General features: G+C 34.8%; 2 protein-coding genes across 4 annotated transcripts; both read left to right on the top strand.

Annotated features, from left to right (window-relative positions):
- Window positions 1–508: 508 nt before the first annotated feature.
- On the top strand, window positions 509–2,695 carry LOC104225601 (subtilisin-like protease). The gene has a single exon (XM_070165688.1). It carries the CDS (start codon window positions 509–511, stop codon window positions 2,693–2,695), a length of 2,187 nt encoding a protein of 728 aa, XP_070021789.1.
- A 1,366-nt stretch (window positions 2,696–4,061) lies between these two features.
- LOC104225602 (probable LRR receptor-like serine/threonine-protein kinase At3g47570) lies at window positions 4,062–10,030 on the top strand. 3 transcript variants are annotated; one of them, XR_011405293.1, is made up of 6 exons: window positions 4,290–4,367; window positions 4,636–4,817; window positions 6,828–7,115; window positions 7,203–9,188; window positions 9,276–9,644; window positions 9,900–10,030. XR_011405293.1 is itself a non-coding variant. In XM_070167866.1 (5 exons), exons 1-5 carry the CDS (start codon window positions 4,118–4,120, stop codon window positions 9,563–9,565), a joined length of 3,162 nt encoding a protein of 1,053 aa, XP_070023967.1. In that variant the 5' UTR covers window positions 4,062–4,117; the 3' UTR covers window positions 9,566–9,962. The 3 variants fall into 3 exon arrangements, 1 of the variants encoding a protein (XP_070023967.1); XR_011405294.1 differs by lacking the exons at window positions 4,290–4,367; window positions 4,636–4,817 and adding exons at window positions 6,314–6,370; window positions 6,476–6,536; XM_070167866.1 differs by having other exon boundaries at window positions 4,062–4,367; window positions 4,470–4,817; window positions 9,276–9,962.
- Window positions 10,031–11,141: the final 1,111 nt, after the last annotated feature.

The following is an 11,141-nucleotide window of genomic DNA, read 5'->3' as shown; positions in this document are numbered from 1 at the left end:
GTAAAAGAAAATTTAAAAAAATGAGATTATTGACATTTGTTAGGATACCCATAACGAAGATTAAGAGATTGTAAGTTCAAGTAAATAAAATATCAAACTATTAAATTAATTACTTTCGAAGAATTCATAGGATTTCCTTTCGTTATAATAATTAGTATATTGTTCTTGTTTCTATGACTGTTCAGTCAACTTATTAACTATGGATTACAATTAGAATAATTCTTTTTCCAAATCAAACAACTATTTGAATAGGCAAATATGGATATTTGGCAGAAAATTGAATTGCTGACCATAAAAGATATGGTCAATCATGATTATATTTTATAGTGAGAGAAAAAATAGATATGTTTATACTAATCTCAGTTTATAAGGTAATCTAATTGATCCAAATTTGGAACATCCATAAAAAGATACGTAACCAAATGATTACATACTAAATCGAGCAGAGCATCAAACAAGCATTATATATTCACATTTTGCCTAAATGTGTTCATCGCCGAAAATCAACATGGATCTGAAACTCGTAATTTCAACCTTTCTTTGCATTGCCTTACTTCTTTCATCAAAAACATTTGGTGACCATTTTACAAATCAAAGCGATATAGATACTTATATAGTAATTCTTGAGTTTCCTGATGATCTAGTTTTCACTGATTCAAGAGAATTATATCTCTGGCATCAGTCATTTTTGCCTACAACTTCAACAAATTCTGAGCACTCGTCGCGCATTGTACATTCTTATCGTCATGTATTTAACGGATTTGCTGCTGTGTTGTCATCAGATGAAGTGAAGATAATGGAAAAGAAACCAGGATTTGTATCTGCGCGTCGCCAGCAGGTACTGCAGTTGCATACCACACACAGTCCAGATTTTCTTGGTTTGCACCAGAATGTTGGCTTGTGGAATGCCTCGAATTCTGGTAAAGGTGTGATTATTGGTGTAATCGATACTGGAATAACTCCACAACATCCTTCTTTCAATGACAATGGAATGCCTCCTCCCCCTGCCAAATGGAAAGGCAAATGTGAGTTCAATCTCACAGTCTGTAACAACAAGCTTATTGGAGCACGAAATTTGGCCCAAAATGCTACGTCACCTGAGGACGACGATGGACACGGGACACATACTTCAAGCACAGCTGCTGGAAACTTTGTGGAGGGTGCCAATTTGCTTGGTAAAGCTAATGGCACTGCTGCTGGCATTGCGCCCCGTGCTCATGTGGTCATGTACAGAGTTTGTGCTTCAAAATGTCAAGAATCCGATATCTTAGCTGGTCTTGATGCTGCCATTGAAGACGGTGTGGATGTGATCTCGATTTCCCTTGGATCATTAGCTTCTATGTCTTTATATGATGATGTTGTAGCAATTGGTTCGTATAGTGCGATTGAGAAGGGGATTTTTGTAAGTGCCTCGGCAGGAAATACAGGACCGGTTGATGATTCCGTAACGAATGCAGCCCCCTGGTTGCTAACTGTTGGTGCTAGCACAACAGATAGAAAGATAAGCGCGGTAGCAGTTTTGGGTAATGGAGCAGAATATGAGGGCGAATCAGTCTATCAACCATCAAATTTTTCACAAAAGTTACTGCCACTTGTTAATCCTGAATATTGTGAATTTTTGTCTACAATTGATGTCAAGGGTAAAATAGTGTTGTGTGAGAGAAGCAACACCGGTTACCCTGCAGTTCAATATGGACAAAATGTGAAAGATGCCGGTGGTGCTGCCATGATTCTCATGAACAACGAATGGCGTGGCTATACAACAATTGCAGATGTTCATGTCCTTCCTGCAACACATATTAGTTATGCTGATGGACAAAAGATCTTAAATTATATGAAATCAACAACAGCCCCAGTTGCAACAATATCATTCAAAGGAACAAGAATTGGAGACAAACACGCGCCAGCAGTTGCTGACTTCTCTTCACGGGGACCATTTAGCATTGGCATAGTAAAGCCTGATATTATTGGCCCTGGAGTAAATATCCTTGCAGCGTGGCGAACCTCTGTAGGGGAGATAACATCTGCTACATCAACATTTAACATTCTCTCTGGCACGTCGATGGCTTGTCCTCACCTTGCCGGAGTAGCAGCATTGTTAAAAAGTGCACATCCCGATTGGTCTCCAGCTGCAATTAAATCTGCAATCATGACCACTGCTGATTTCGTCAACCTTGGAAATGATCCGATCCAGGACGAAAGATTTAAAACTGCTAATCTACTTGCAACAGGATCAGGGCACGTGGACCCATCAAGAGCAAATGATCCTGGACTCATTTATGACATTCAGCCCGAAGATTATGTGCCCTACTTATGTGGCTTGAATTACACAGATCAACAAGTTAGTGCAATTGTGAAAAGAAAGATACATTGCACGTCGAGCATACCTGAATCGGAGCTGAACTATCCTTCATTTTCTATTCCTCTGAAATCAGGGGCTCAAACATATACAAGGACTGTGACTAATGTTGGTGAAGCTAATTCAACATACACAGTTAAAGTATTTGGACTTGATGGTGTTGAGGTGACTGTTAATCCAACCATCCTGAAGTTTTCAGCCTTGAACCAGAAGGCGTCATATAATGTAACAGTTAAGCCTTCACCTCTTATAGCAGATTCCCAAGGATACATAACATGGTCTTCTGATAGGTACTCAGTTAGAAGTCCAATAGGGATATTCCCGCACATTGTTTAGAGATACAATTGTATTTGTTATAAGGGATGATTTCTCCATTATTTCCTAGATAAATTCTTCTATATTCTTATATGTGATTCTTTTGGAATGAAGGACAAGGAGTTTTTTTATGAAAAAAGATAGTGTACCAGAAAATTGGAAAATAACTTTAAAATAAATTGGATCAAGACAAACCATGGAGAAGTAATGAGTAAGCAGTTCATCAATTTCCAATAAACCAGGAAAGGAAGGGAATATTAATGTCGCCAAGAGCATCATTGAGAAGGGAAGCGAGAATGTACGTACAAACAATTCAACTAACGGTTACAACGATTGAATTGCTATTAAAATGGGCATTAAAGTTGCAGCCATTGAATTGAAATAATGGGTCATTAAAGTTACATAAGTGCCTTTTGGGTTGCAGAATAGTCTTTCCATATTCCAAACATGGCATAGTGCATCATTCAATTGTTGTGCAAGGGATATGCTCAATTTAGGCATGAATGATTATAAGCTTAGTGACTTGTTAACAATTAAACTTGTATTTCACTATCGCGATAATATTTTATCCATAACTCTTAGCCTTACATCAATCTCAAATTAAGTAGGAGGATTCATGCTTTATGCGCGTTTCAAATTAGCATGGCTATGTATCCGTCTGCATAACATAGCTATGATCCATAAATTTAAAGAGCAAAGCATGTGTTCACGCAGCTTATTTAAACTCCTTAAAACAATACATATGTCCTTAAGTTATGTACACGTACACGTTGCATGATTTTGGCACACAAGCAAGACAAGTACATTTACGAATAATCAAGCAAATAAAGGCGGATAAAAAAGGCAAAATCCTTAAGACATATATCCAAGATTAGTTTAAGTCGGGTTTAAATTAATTAAGTGACCGTGCTAGAACCATGTGATCCGGAAAGTGCCTTACACCATTTTCTCGGTCAATAGAATTTCTTATCCGTTCTTCTATATTCGCTAGCCATCAATGGAGCCAAAACTTTCTTTGATTAGAGATTTAAATAATTGGTGACTTGGAACACTGAAAATACTCAATTATAAGTGGCGACTCCTAAAATAATAAAATTATCTCTATTCAAATAATGTCACTTTAATTGGAGTGTGACAGCCATAAATCAAGAGCTTAATAACGAAACCCATAAATTGTTGTCATGTGTTAGCATTTAGTACCAGATCGTGAACATTTTTCCAACCTTTCTTTTTCCTAGCACGAAGCTTGCACTAACTAAGTTAATAATTGTAGCGTTATGTTCTTAATTATTAGCTTCAATAATATAAAAAGGTTAGCGTTATCTTCTTAATTACTCCTATTCATTTAATCAGTTGCAATTCTGTAGAGATTATATTATATTGTTAAACAAGATCCAACCAACAGACGCATTTCCTAATTTCGTGGACTCAAGGATATCATTAATGGAGAATACATCCTCCTCTTCCTTCCGGCTATTAGCATTTTTATTAATCTCTTTTCACATTATAGCGACGTGCTTAGCCATGAATATCAGCACTGATCAATCTTCTCTTCTAGCCTTGAAAGCCCACGTCACTCCAGACCCTTACCATATTCTTTCAAAAAACTGGTCTTCTTCTACCTCTGTTTGTAACTGGATTGGAATCACTTGTGGCTCTCGTCATCAACGAGTTACTGTACTCAATATTTCAGGTATGGGTTTTACTGGTACCATCCCACCACAACTTGGCAACCTTTCTTTTCTTATTTCTCTTGATCTAAGCTACAACAATTTCCATGGTGAACTTCCACTAGAGTTGTCTCGTTTGCGAAAGTTGATAGCCATTGATATTAGTTCCAATGGACTCAATGGCTCCAATGTGCTTTCCGTGTTCAACATCTCATCACTAGACTATTTGGGTCTGATGGATGCTAGTTTAACCGGTGATCTTCCATCTGATTTATGCCGTCGCCTTCCCAGATTGCAAAAGCTTTTTCTTAGCTCCAACATGTTAAGTGGAGAGATACCAAGAAGCATATCAGAATGCTCGGAACTTCAAGTCCTAGCGTTGATGGAAAATAACTTTCTTGGAACAATTCCAGGAGAACTAGGCAACTTACAGCTGCTGAAAGTTTTGGATATTGGATTTAACAATTTTGAAGGTATGCGTTTACCATTTTTCCGGGGAGTTTAACTTTACTTATGGATTCAATTTTATAGAAATTCAATAAGAGTAAATTTCATGGATGATCATTTAATTTTGTGTTCATTACCCAAAAATTATTTTCTTTTGTTACATAAAAATTCTTTAACTTTGTGGTCATTACTCAAAATTCATTTTTTTTTTCTTCTTTTTGTTACACAAAAATGATTTTACTATGCTCTAGTTATCACAATAGTCACTTTGATCAGATTTTATAAAAGTTTCACCTGAAAAGTCTATTATGCCTTTAACATTATAAATTCGGATCTTATTTACGTAATGTTTTCTATATTATATACTATATTATATATTTTTATCTATGTATTTTACTTATTGTTAAATAAAATTTATATTATTTTATTTATTTACTTTTGTAATATATTCGTACATTTAATTTTTTCTTAACGATAATTTCAATATATATATATATATGTAGTATTATCAAATTTATCAGTAATATTACTGTGAACAAATCTCAAGTTAACGTCCTTAACTATGCCGAATGAAACGTTTTTAATGAAAATTATAAAATCAAACCTCACAGATTTCAAGTCATATTCATTAACCTACTAAACAAAATCCCCACATGTAGAACACTGACACATCACATTAATACTTTCAAATAAATAATATTAGCAGACAAAGCTGTAAAAAAACTTAATATTAAATACAAATGTCTTTGAATTTTTCTAAATAGTTTTACTGACTATAAAAAATTATTTGTCAAACAAATCTATTTTTGTTATTTAAATAAATATTTTTTGTCATTTTTATATTTTAAAAGATGTCCCCGTTTAAATATGATTAAACAAATTGAGTGCCATGGGAAAATGAAATGTATAGATATATTACAGAAATAATAAACAAAGTAATATAAAGTTATTTTAATTATAAAGTAAAATACCTAGGTAAAAATATATATAAGTATTACATAAACAGGAAAATTTATAATGTCAAGGGCATAATAGGCATTTTAAGTAAAACTATTATAAAATTTGACCAAAGTGATTATTGTGATAACTAGAGTAAAACAAAATAATTTTTGTATAACAAAGAAAGAGTGACTTTTGTATAATGAACACAAAGTTAAATGACTTTTACTTTTAAAAATAATAATTTTTGGAAAATAAACACAAAATTGAATAACCACCCATAAAATTTACTCTATAAATAAATGCATAAACAACTTTTAGAAGACTTGAATAAAATAGCTAGACTTGTAATTGTGAGAGAAGATGTGAGACTTCAAAATTTGCTTGTTTTCACTTATTGCTTAGTTGTTTCGGCTCAACTACATAAGGCAGATTCAGAATTTTTATTTTATGGGTTCAAGATTTCGGTTTCAACTACTGAATCCATCGTCTTGTTTGAGTTATAGGTTTATAATTTCAGCAATTTTAGTGAATTTTATATAGAAAATCCAAGTCTATGATAAAAGTTGTGGGTTCAATTTAACCCATAGTGAACTATTGGATCTGCCCTTGCTCAGCTGGATTCATATTTTAGTCGCCGGTAACTGACATTTCATAAGAGCATAAAGTAGTCATATATATTAACTTCAGTTTATTAACTAAAACTTTAGTCATTAAGAACTCACAAGTTTCGGATGCTTTGAAGTTTGAAGATATGAAGATTCTGAGATTTGCGCCTCCTAGTCCGAATCTGAATGTGAAAACAAGTATGAATTTGCTGTTTGTCTATAAAAACAAGGGTGGATTCGCGAATTAATCAAGCGAAAAAAAGAGAAAAAGGAGTTACTATTATCATGAAAATGTGTTTCAAATTATATGCAAAATGGGCTATATCGGATAAGATCTGAAAATATGGAACCATTTTGGTTATAAGCTTGGGCCAATGATACATAGTGTAAAAATCTCTATAATATATATATGGTTGGTTTGATTTTCTATGAGCAGTTTTGTGTAGAAGTTGCTAAATATATCAATATATGTGATATTTCATTTGACAGGCACAATACCTTATGAGATTGGCCATCTTTATAACTTGGAGCTTTTAGCCATGGATTACAATAAGTTAACAGGCTCAGTCCCTTATGTGATTGGCCGTCTTTATAAATTGGAATACTTAAGCATGGAAAGAAACAAATTAACAGGCTCAATCCCTTTAAGCATATTCAACATTTCATCACTTGAATATTTATCAATCGGTGACAACAAGCTTGAAGGACCTTTACCTAGAGAAGTTGGAAATTTGAGTATGCTTCAAGTACTTGATTTTTCAATGAATAACCTGACAGGTATGGAAAAATAACTAATCCATTTTCATTTTAGAGTTCCAGTTTTTCGGATACTTCTACTGATCCTAATCTTACTGAATTTTGCAGGTGTAATTCCACATGGAATCGGTAACCTTCAAGAGTTGGAGGACCTCTCATTGTCTTACAATAATTTCAAAGGGTCAATCCCAATTGGTATCTTCAATATCTCCTCTCTTATATATCTTCAGCTCGCAGGTAACCACATTTCAGCTAATCTTCCTTCCACTATAGGCCATGGCTTACCTAATGTTGAAGGAATTCATCTATCTGGAAACAACATTAATGGTGTTTTACCTAGTTCAATCTCAAATATGTCTAAGCTTATGTATCTCGAACTCTATCGAAATGAACTTACAGGTTCAATTCCTGAATCTCTAGGAAATTTAAGACTTCTGGAAGTTCTTGGCTTATCCAGTAACTCCTTCAACAGTGAATTAAGCTTTATTACTCCTTTGGCCAATTGTAAATACTTGAGAAAATTGATATTGTCTTCCAATCCCCTAAATGCAATGCTTCCGAAATCCATCGGCAACCTTTCTTCTCTTGAAATGTTTTTGGCGACAGGATGTAACCTCAAGGGCCATATTCCAAATGAAGTCGGAAATTTGAGAAATTTATCTTCTTTGGAGCTAGAAGATAATGACTTTAATGGAATTGTCCCGATGACAATAAGCTCGTTGAAAAACCTTCAACGGCTTTCACTTGGTGCAAATAGAATAAGTGGTCCCTTTCCAATTGCTTTATGTGAGCTATCCAACTTGGCTTTGTTAAACCTTTCACAAAATCAAATGTGGGGAAGTCTTCCTAGTTGCTTGGGGGACATGACTTCTCTAAGGGAGGTTTCTCTTGATTCAAATAACTTCATTGCCATAATACCTTCAAATCTATGGACTCTCAAAGACATTTTAAAGTTGAACTTGTCTTCTAATTTCTTCAATGGCTCTTTACCACTTGAAGTTGGAAACCTCAAGGCTGCAATACTTCTGGATCTTTCCTGGAACCAAATCTTAGGAAACATTCCTAGTACATTAGGAAGTCTACAGAAATTGACTCATCTGTTTTTGGCTCATAACAGAATTGAAGGATCTATTCCTGAGGCATTTGGAGGGCTCAAATCTTTAGAAGTATTGGATCTTTCGTATAACAATTTGTCTGGTGTAATCCCAAAATCATTAGAGGCACTTAAGTATCTTCACTATTTTAATGTCTCATTTAACAGGTTACACGGAGAAATTACGAATGAAGGACCTTTTGTTCATCTCCCTTACCAGTCTTTCATGTCAAATGAAGGATTGTGTGGTAACTCTCAAAATCATGTCCCAACTTGTCCTTCAAATTCAAAGGATCGTTCAAAGTCAAAGAAAGAAAGACTGATGCGGGTTGTCGTTGCATCTTCAGTTTTCTCTGTAATAGGGCTTGCTTCAGCAATAGTCTTTTTGTTGATGAGACGTCGGGGTAAAACAACCAATACTGAAGATGAGTGGTTGCCTGAGGTAGCACCACAAAGAATTTCTTACTATGAACTTCAAAGAGCAACTCAGGGCTTTGATGGAAATAACTTGCTAGGTAGTGGAAGTTTTGGTTCTGTTTACAAAGGAACTTTGGCAGATGGGATAATAGTAGCGGTTAAAGTTTTCAATGTGCAGATGGAAAGTACATTTCAAACTTTTGATAGAGAATGTGATATCTTGCGGAATCTTCGTCACAAAAATCTCACCAAGATTATTACCAGCTGTTGTAACTTGGATTTTAAAGCATTGATATTTGAATACATGCCAAATGAGAGCTTAGACAAGTTGCTATATTCTCGAGATTATTGTTTAAATATAATGCAAAGATTGAATATCATGGTCGATGTTGCATCTGCTCTGGAATATCTCCATCATGGTTATTCTGTACCGGTTATTCATTGTGATATGAAGCCTAGCAACGTGTTACTAGACAATGACATGGTGGGACACCTGACTGACTTTGGCATAGCAAAACTTTTAACTATGGAAGAATCCATTGCTCACACTACAACCTTTGCCACAATTGGTTACATTGCTCCAGGTGAATACCCTATTTAACTTGTAACAGTATTATGGATTAGTGCATTTTAAGTTTATTTGCTAACGTATTTTAAGTTATATTTTTTAGAGTATGGTATGGAAGGCCTTGTATACAAGAGGTCTGATGTTTATAGTTATGGCATCATGTTGCTGGAAACTTTTACAAAGAAGAAACCTAATGATGAAATGTTCGTGGGAGACATGAATTTGAGAAGTTGTGTGCATAATTTGCTTCCTGATGAGTTGGATCAAATTATAGATGCTGACTTACTAACAGTAGATGAAGAGAACTTAAGCCGAAAGATGCAATGTGTGGCATCCATCATGGAGTTAGCCATGAATTGCACAGCTAATATTCCAGTGGAAAGGATAACATGATTGATGTTGTAGCAGCACTGAAAAAGATCAAACAAAAGCTTTCTTCTTGTTATTGAACGACCCAGCGCCATGACATCAGGTACTTTCCATATCCCTTTTGGAAGAATGAAAAAAAGTAGCCAGCTGTATATTTCACTATGTACCATTTAACTATTAGTAGTTGTTCCTCCATTTCGAATACACTCCTATTCACTGTCTACGAGGTTATTTTTAACCTGTTTACGTGGAAGAGTTGTCGAAGACATTACTATGGAGAGACAGAATGGTAAAGTTCAAGAAATGGTTTGTTATGGTCTGAATATTAATCAAGTACTATGGTTTTCCCTGTGTGCAGGAAATATGGTTTCTTGTCAATGTTGCACTGATGATTTGTGCAATATCTTGTGGAGTTAATGTCCTTATGTTATGAATAATATTCTCATATGGAGCCACCTCCGAGCATTTCCTTTTATTTATTGTAAAGGCTGTCTTTTTAGCTTTTCCCTGTTTCATCAGAGGTGGACTTTTAGTTTTGTTCTCTTGTTTACTTGGTTGCTGTCAATTTCCAGCTCTTGTAATGTGATCTATGTATTTTGAGCTGTACATTCCACTGCTTCTTGTGGGGATTTTGTAACAATATGAATTACTGGTTACGTCCTGCATCAAGATGTCTCGTCTGCATACTGTTTCAATGTTTGCCATTTTACTCCTATTTTTCATATTGCAGAAAAGTATCATAACTTTTTTTTGCAAATGAACTCTTTCATTGGTGAAAGTAATTACTGTATTTGCTTGCTTTAGAACATATTGCCGATGGCCTTAAACTGTCATTGGCATTTCTTGCTACAGAAAATTTATCAATTAAGTGCTCCATATAGAAACCAATGAAAGGTTGAATTTGCTCCGGGGTTGTAGCTTATTTGCTATAATCATTTGCCGTATGGGTTTTCCTTCCACATATTTACCATAGTTGTTAGCCTTACGATTCACATGAATATAAGAGGTGCTGCTTTTTTTTTTTCCATCAATATAAAAGTTGCTAGAAATGAATCAATTTTTCTTATGAGCACATAAGCTATGGGCCTTGAGTTCTCTTCAAGTCGAGTGTCGTTGCTTGCTCCCTGCTACCTGTTACAGATCCATTATTACAGAGTCTGAGGTCCACGTTCTTTCACAATTTTGATTTTCCTGTAGGATTGAATAGAGGTGTTCATAACACGCAGCGGAAGATAATAACAATCCTCGATAGAACTTTTCGTGTTTAAAATTTATTTACATATCAAAGATCGGATCTAAGACACACCTGGTGAAGAGAATCTTGTTTCAAAATTTCTTTGATAGTGCGAAGACCCTATGCGTATCCACACCGATACTGGTCCTTGCTATCAACTCTTTGATCAATGAAACCCCGTGAACAAATTGAATGAAAATATTGTGTTGAAATATTTCTCAAAAATCTCAACTCAAAGATAGAAGAACAAGAAACAATTTTTTTGTACTAGTATTTTTTATCTTGGTTTTATATTGCACTATTACTTTCTCAAAGTAAATTTTCTTCTTAAGAATAACTCTCTTGGTTTCTTTACAATATGTATAA

The sequence above is a fragment of the Nicotiana sylvestris genome, chromosome 2 (genome assembly GCF_000393655.2).
Source record: "Nicotiana sylvestris chromosome 2, ASM39365v2, whole genome shotgun sequence".
Taxonomy (NCBI): domain Eukaryota; kingdom Viridiplantae; phylum Streptophyta; class Magnoliopsida; order Solanales; family Solanaceae; genus Nicotiana; species Nicotiana sylvestris.
The sequence above is the reverse complement of the archived record's forward strand: the minus strand, read 5'-3'. Positions and strand labels throughout refer to the sequence as shown.

Bases quoted from the DNA above. Each gene is read 5' to 3' on its own strand.
- LOC104225601 (XM_070165688.1), top strand. From the start codon at position 509: ATGGATCTGAAACTCGTAATTTCAACCTTTCTTTGCATTGCCTTACTT.
- LOC104225602 (XM_070167866.1), top strand. From the start codon at position 4,118: ATGGAGAATACATCCTCCTCTTCCTTCCGGCTATTAGCATTTTTATTA. The intron at 4,368-4,469 runs GTATGGGTTTTA...AACTTCCACTAG, and splicing joins TACTGTACTCAATATTTCAG to AGTTGTCTCGTTTGCGAAAG. The intron at 4,818-6,827 runs GTATGCGTTTAC...TTCATTTGACAG, and splicing joins TGGATTTAACAATTTTGAAG to GCACAATACCTTATGAGATT.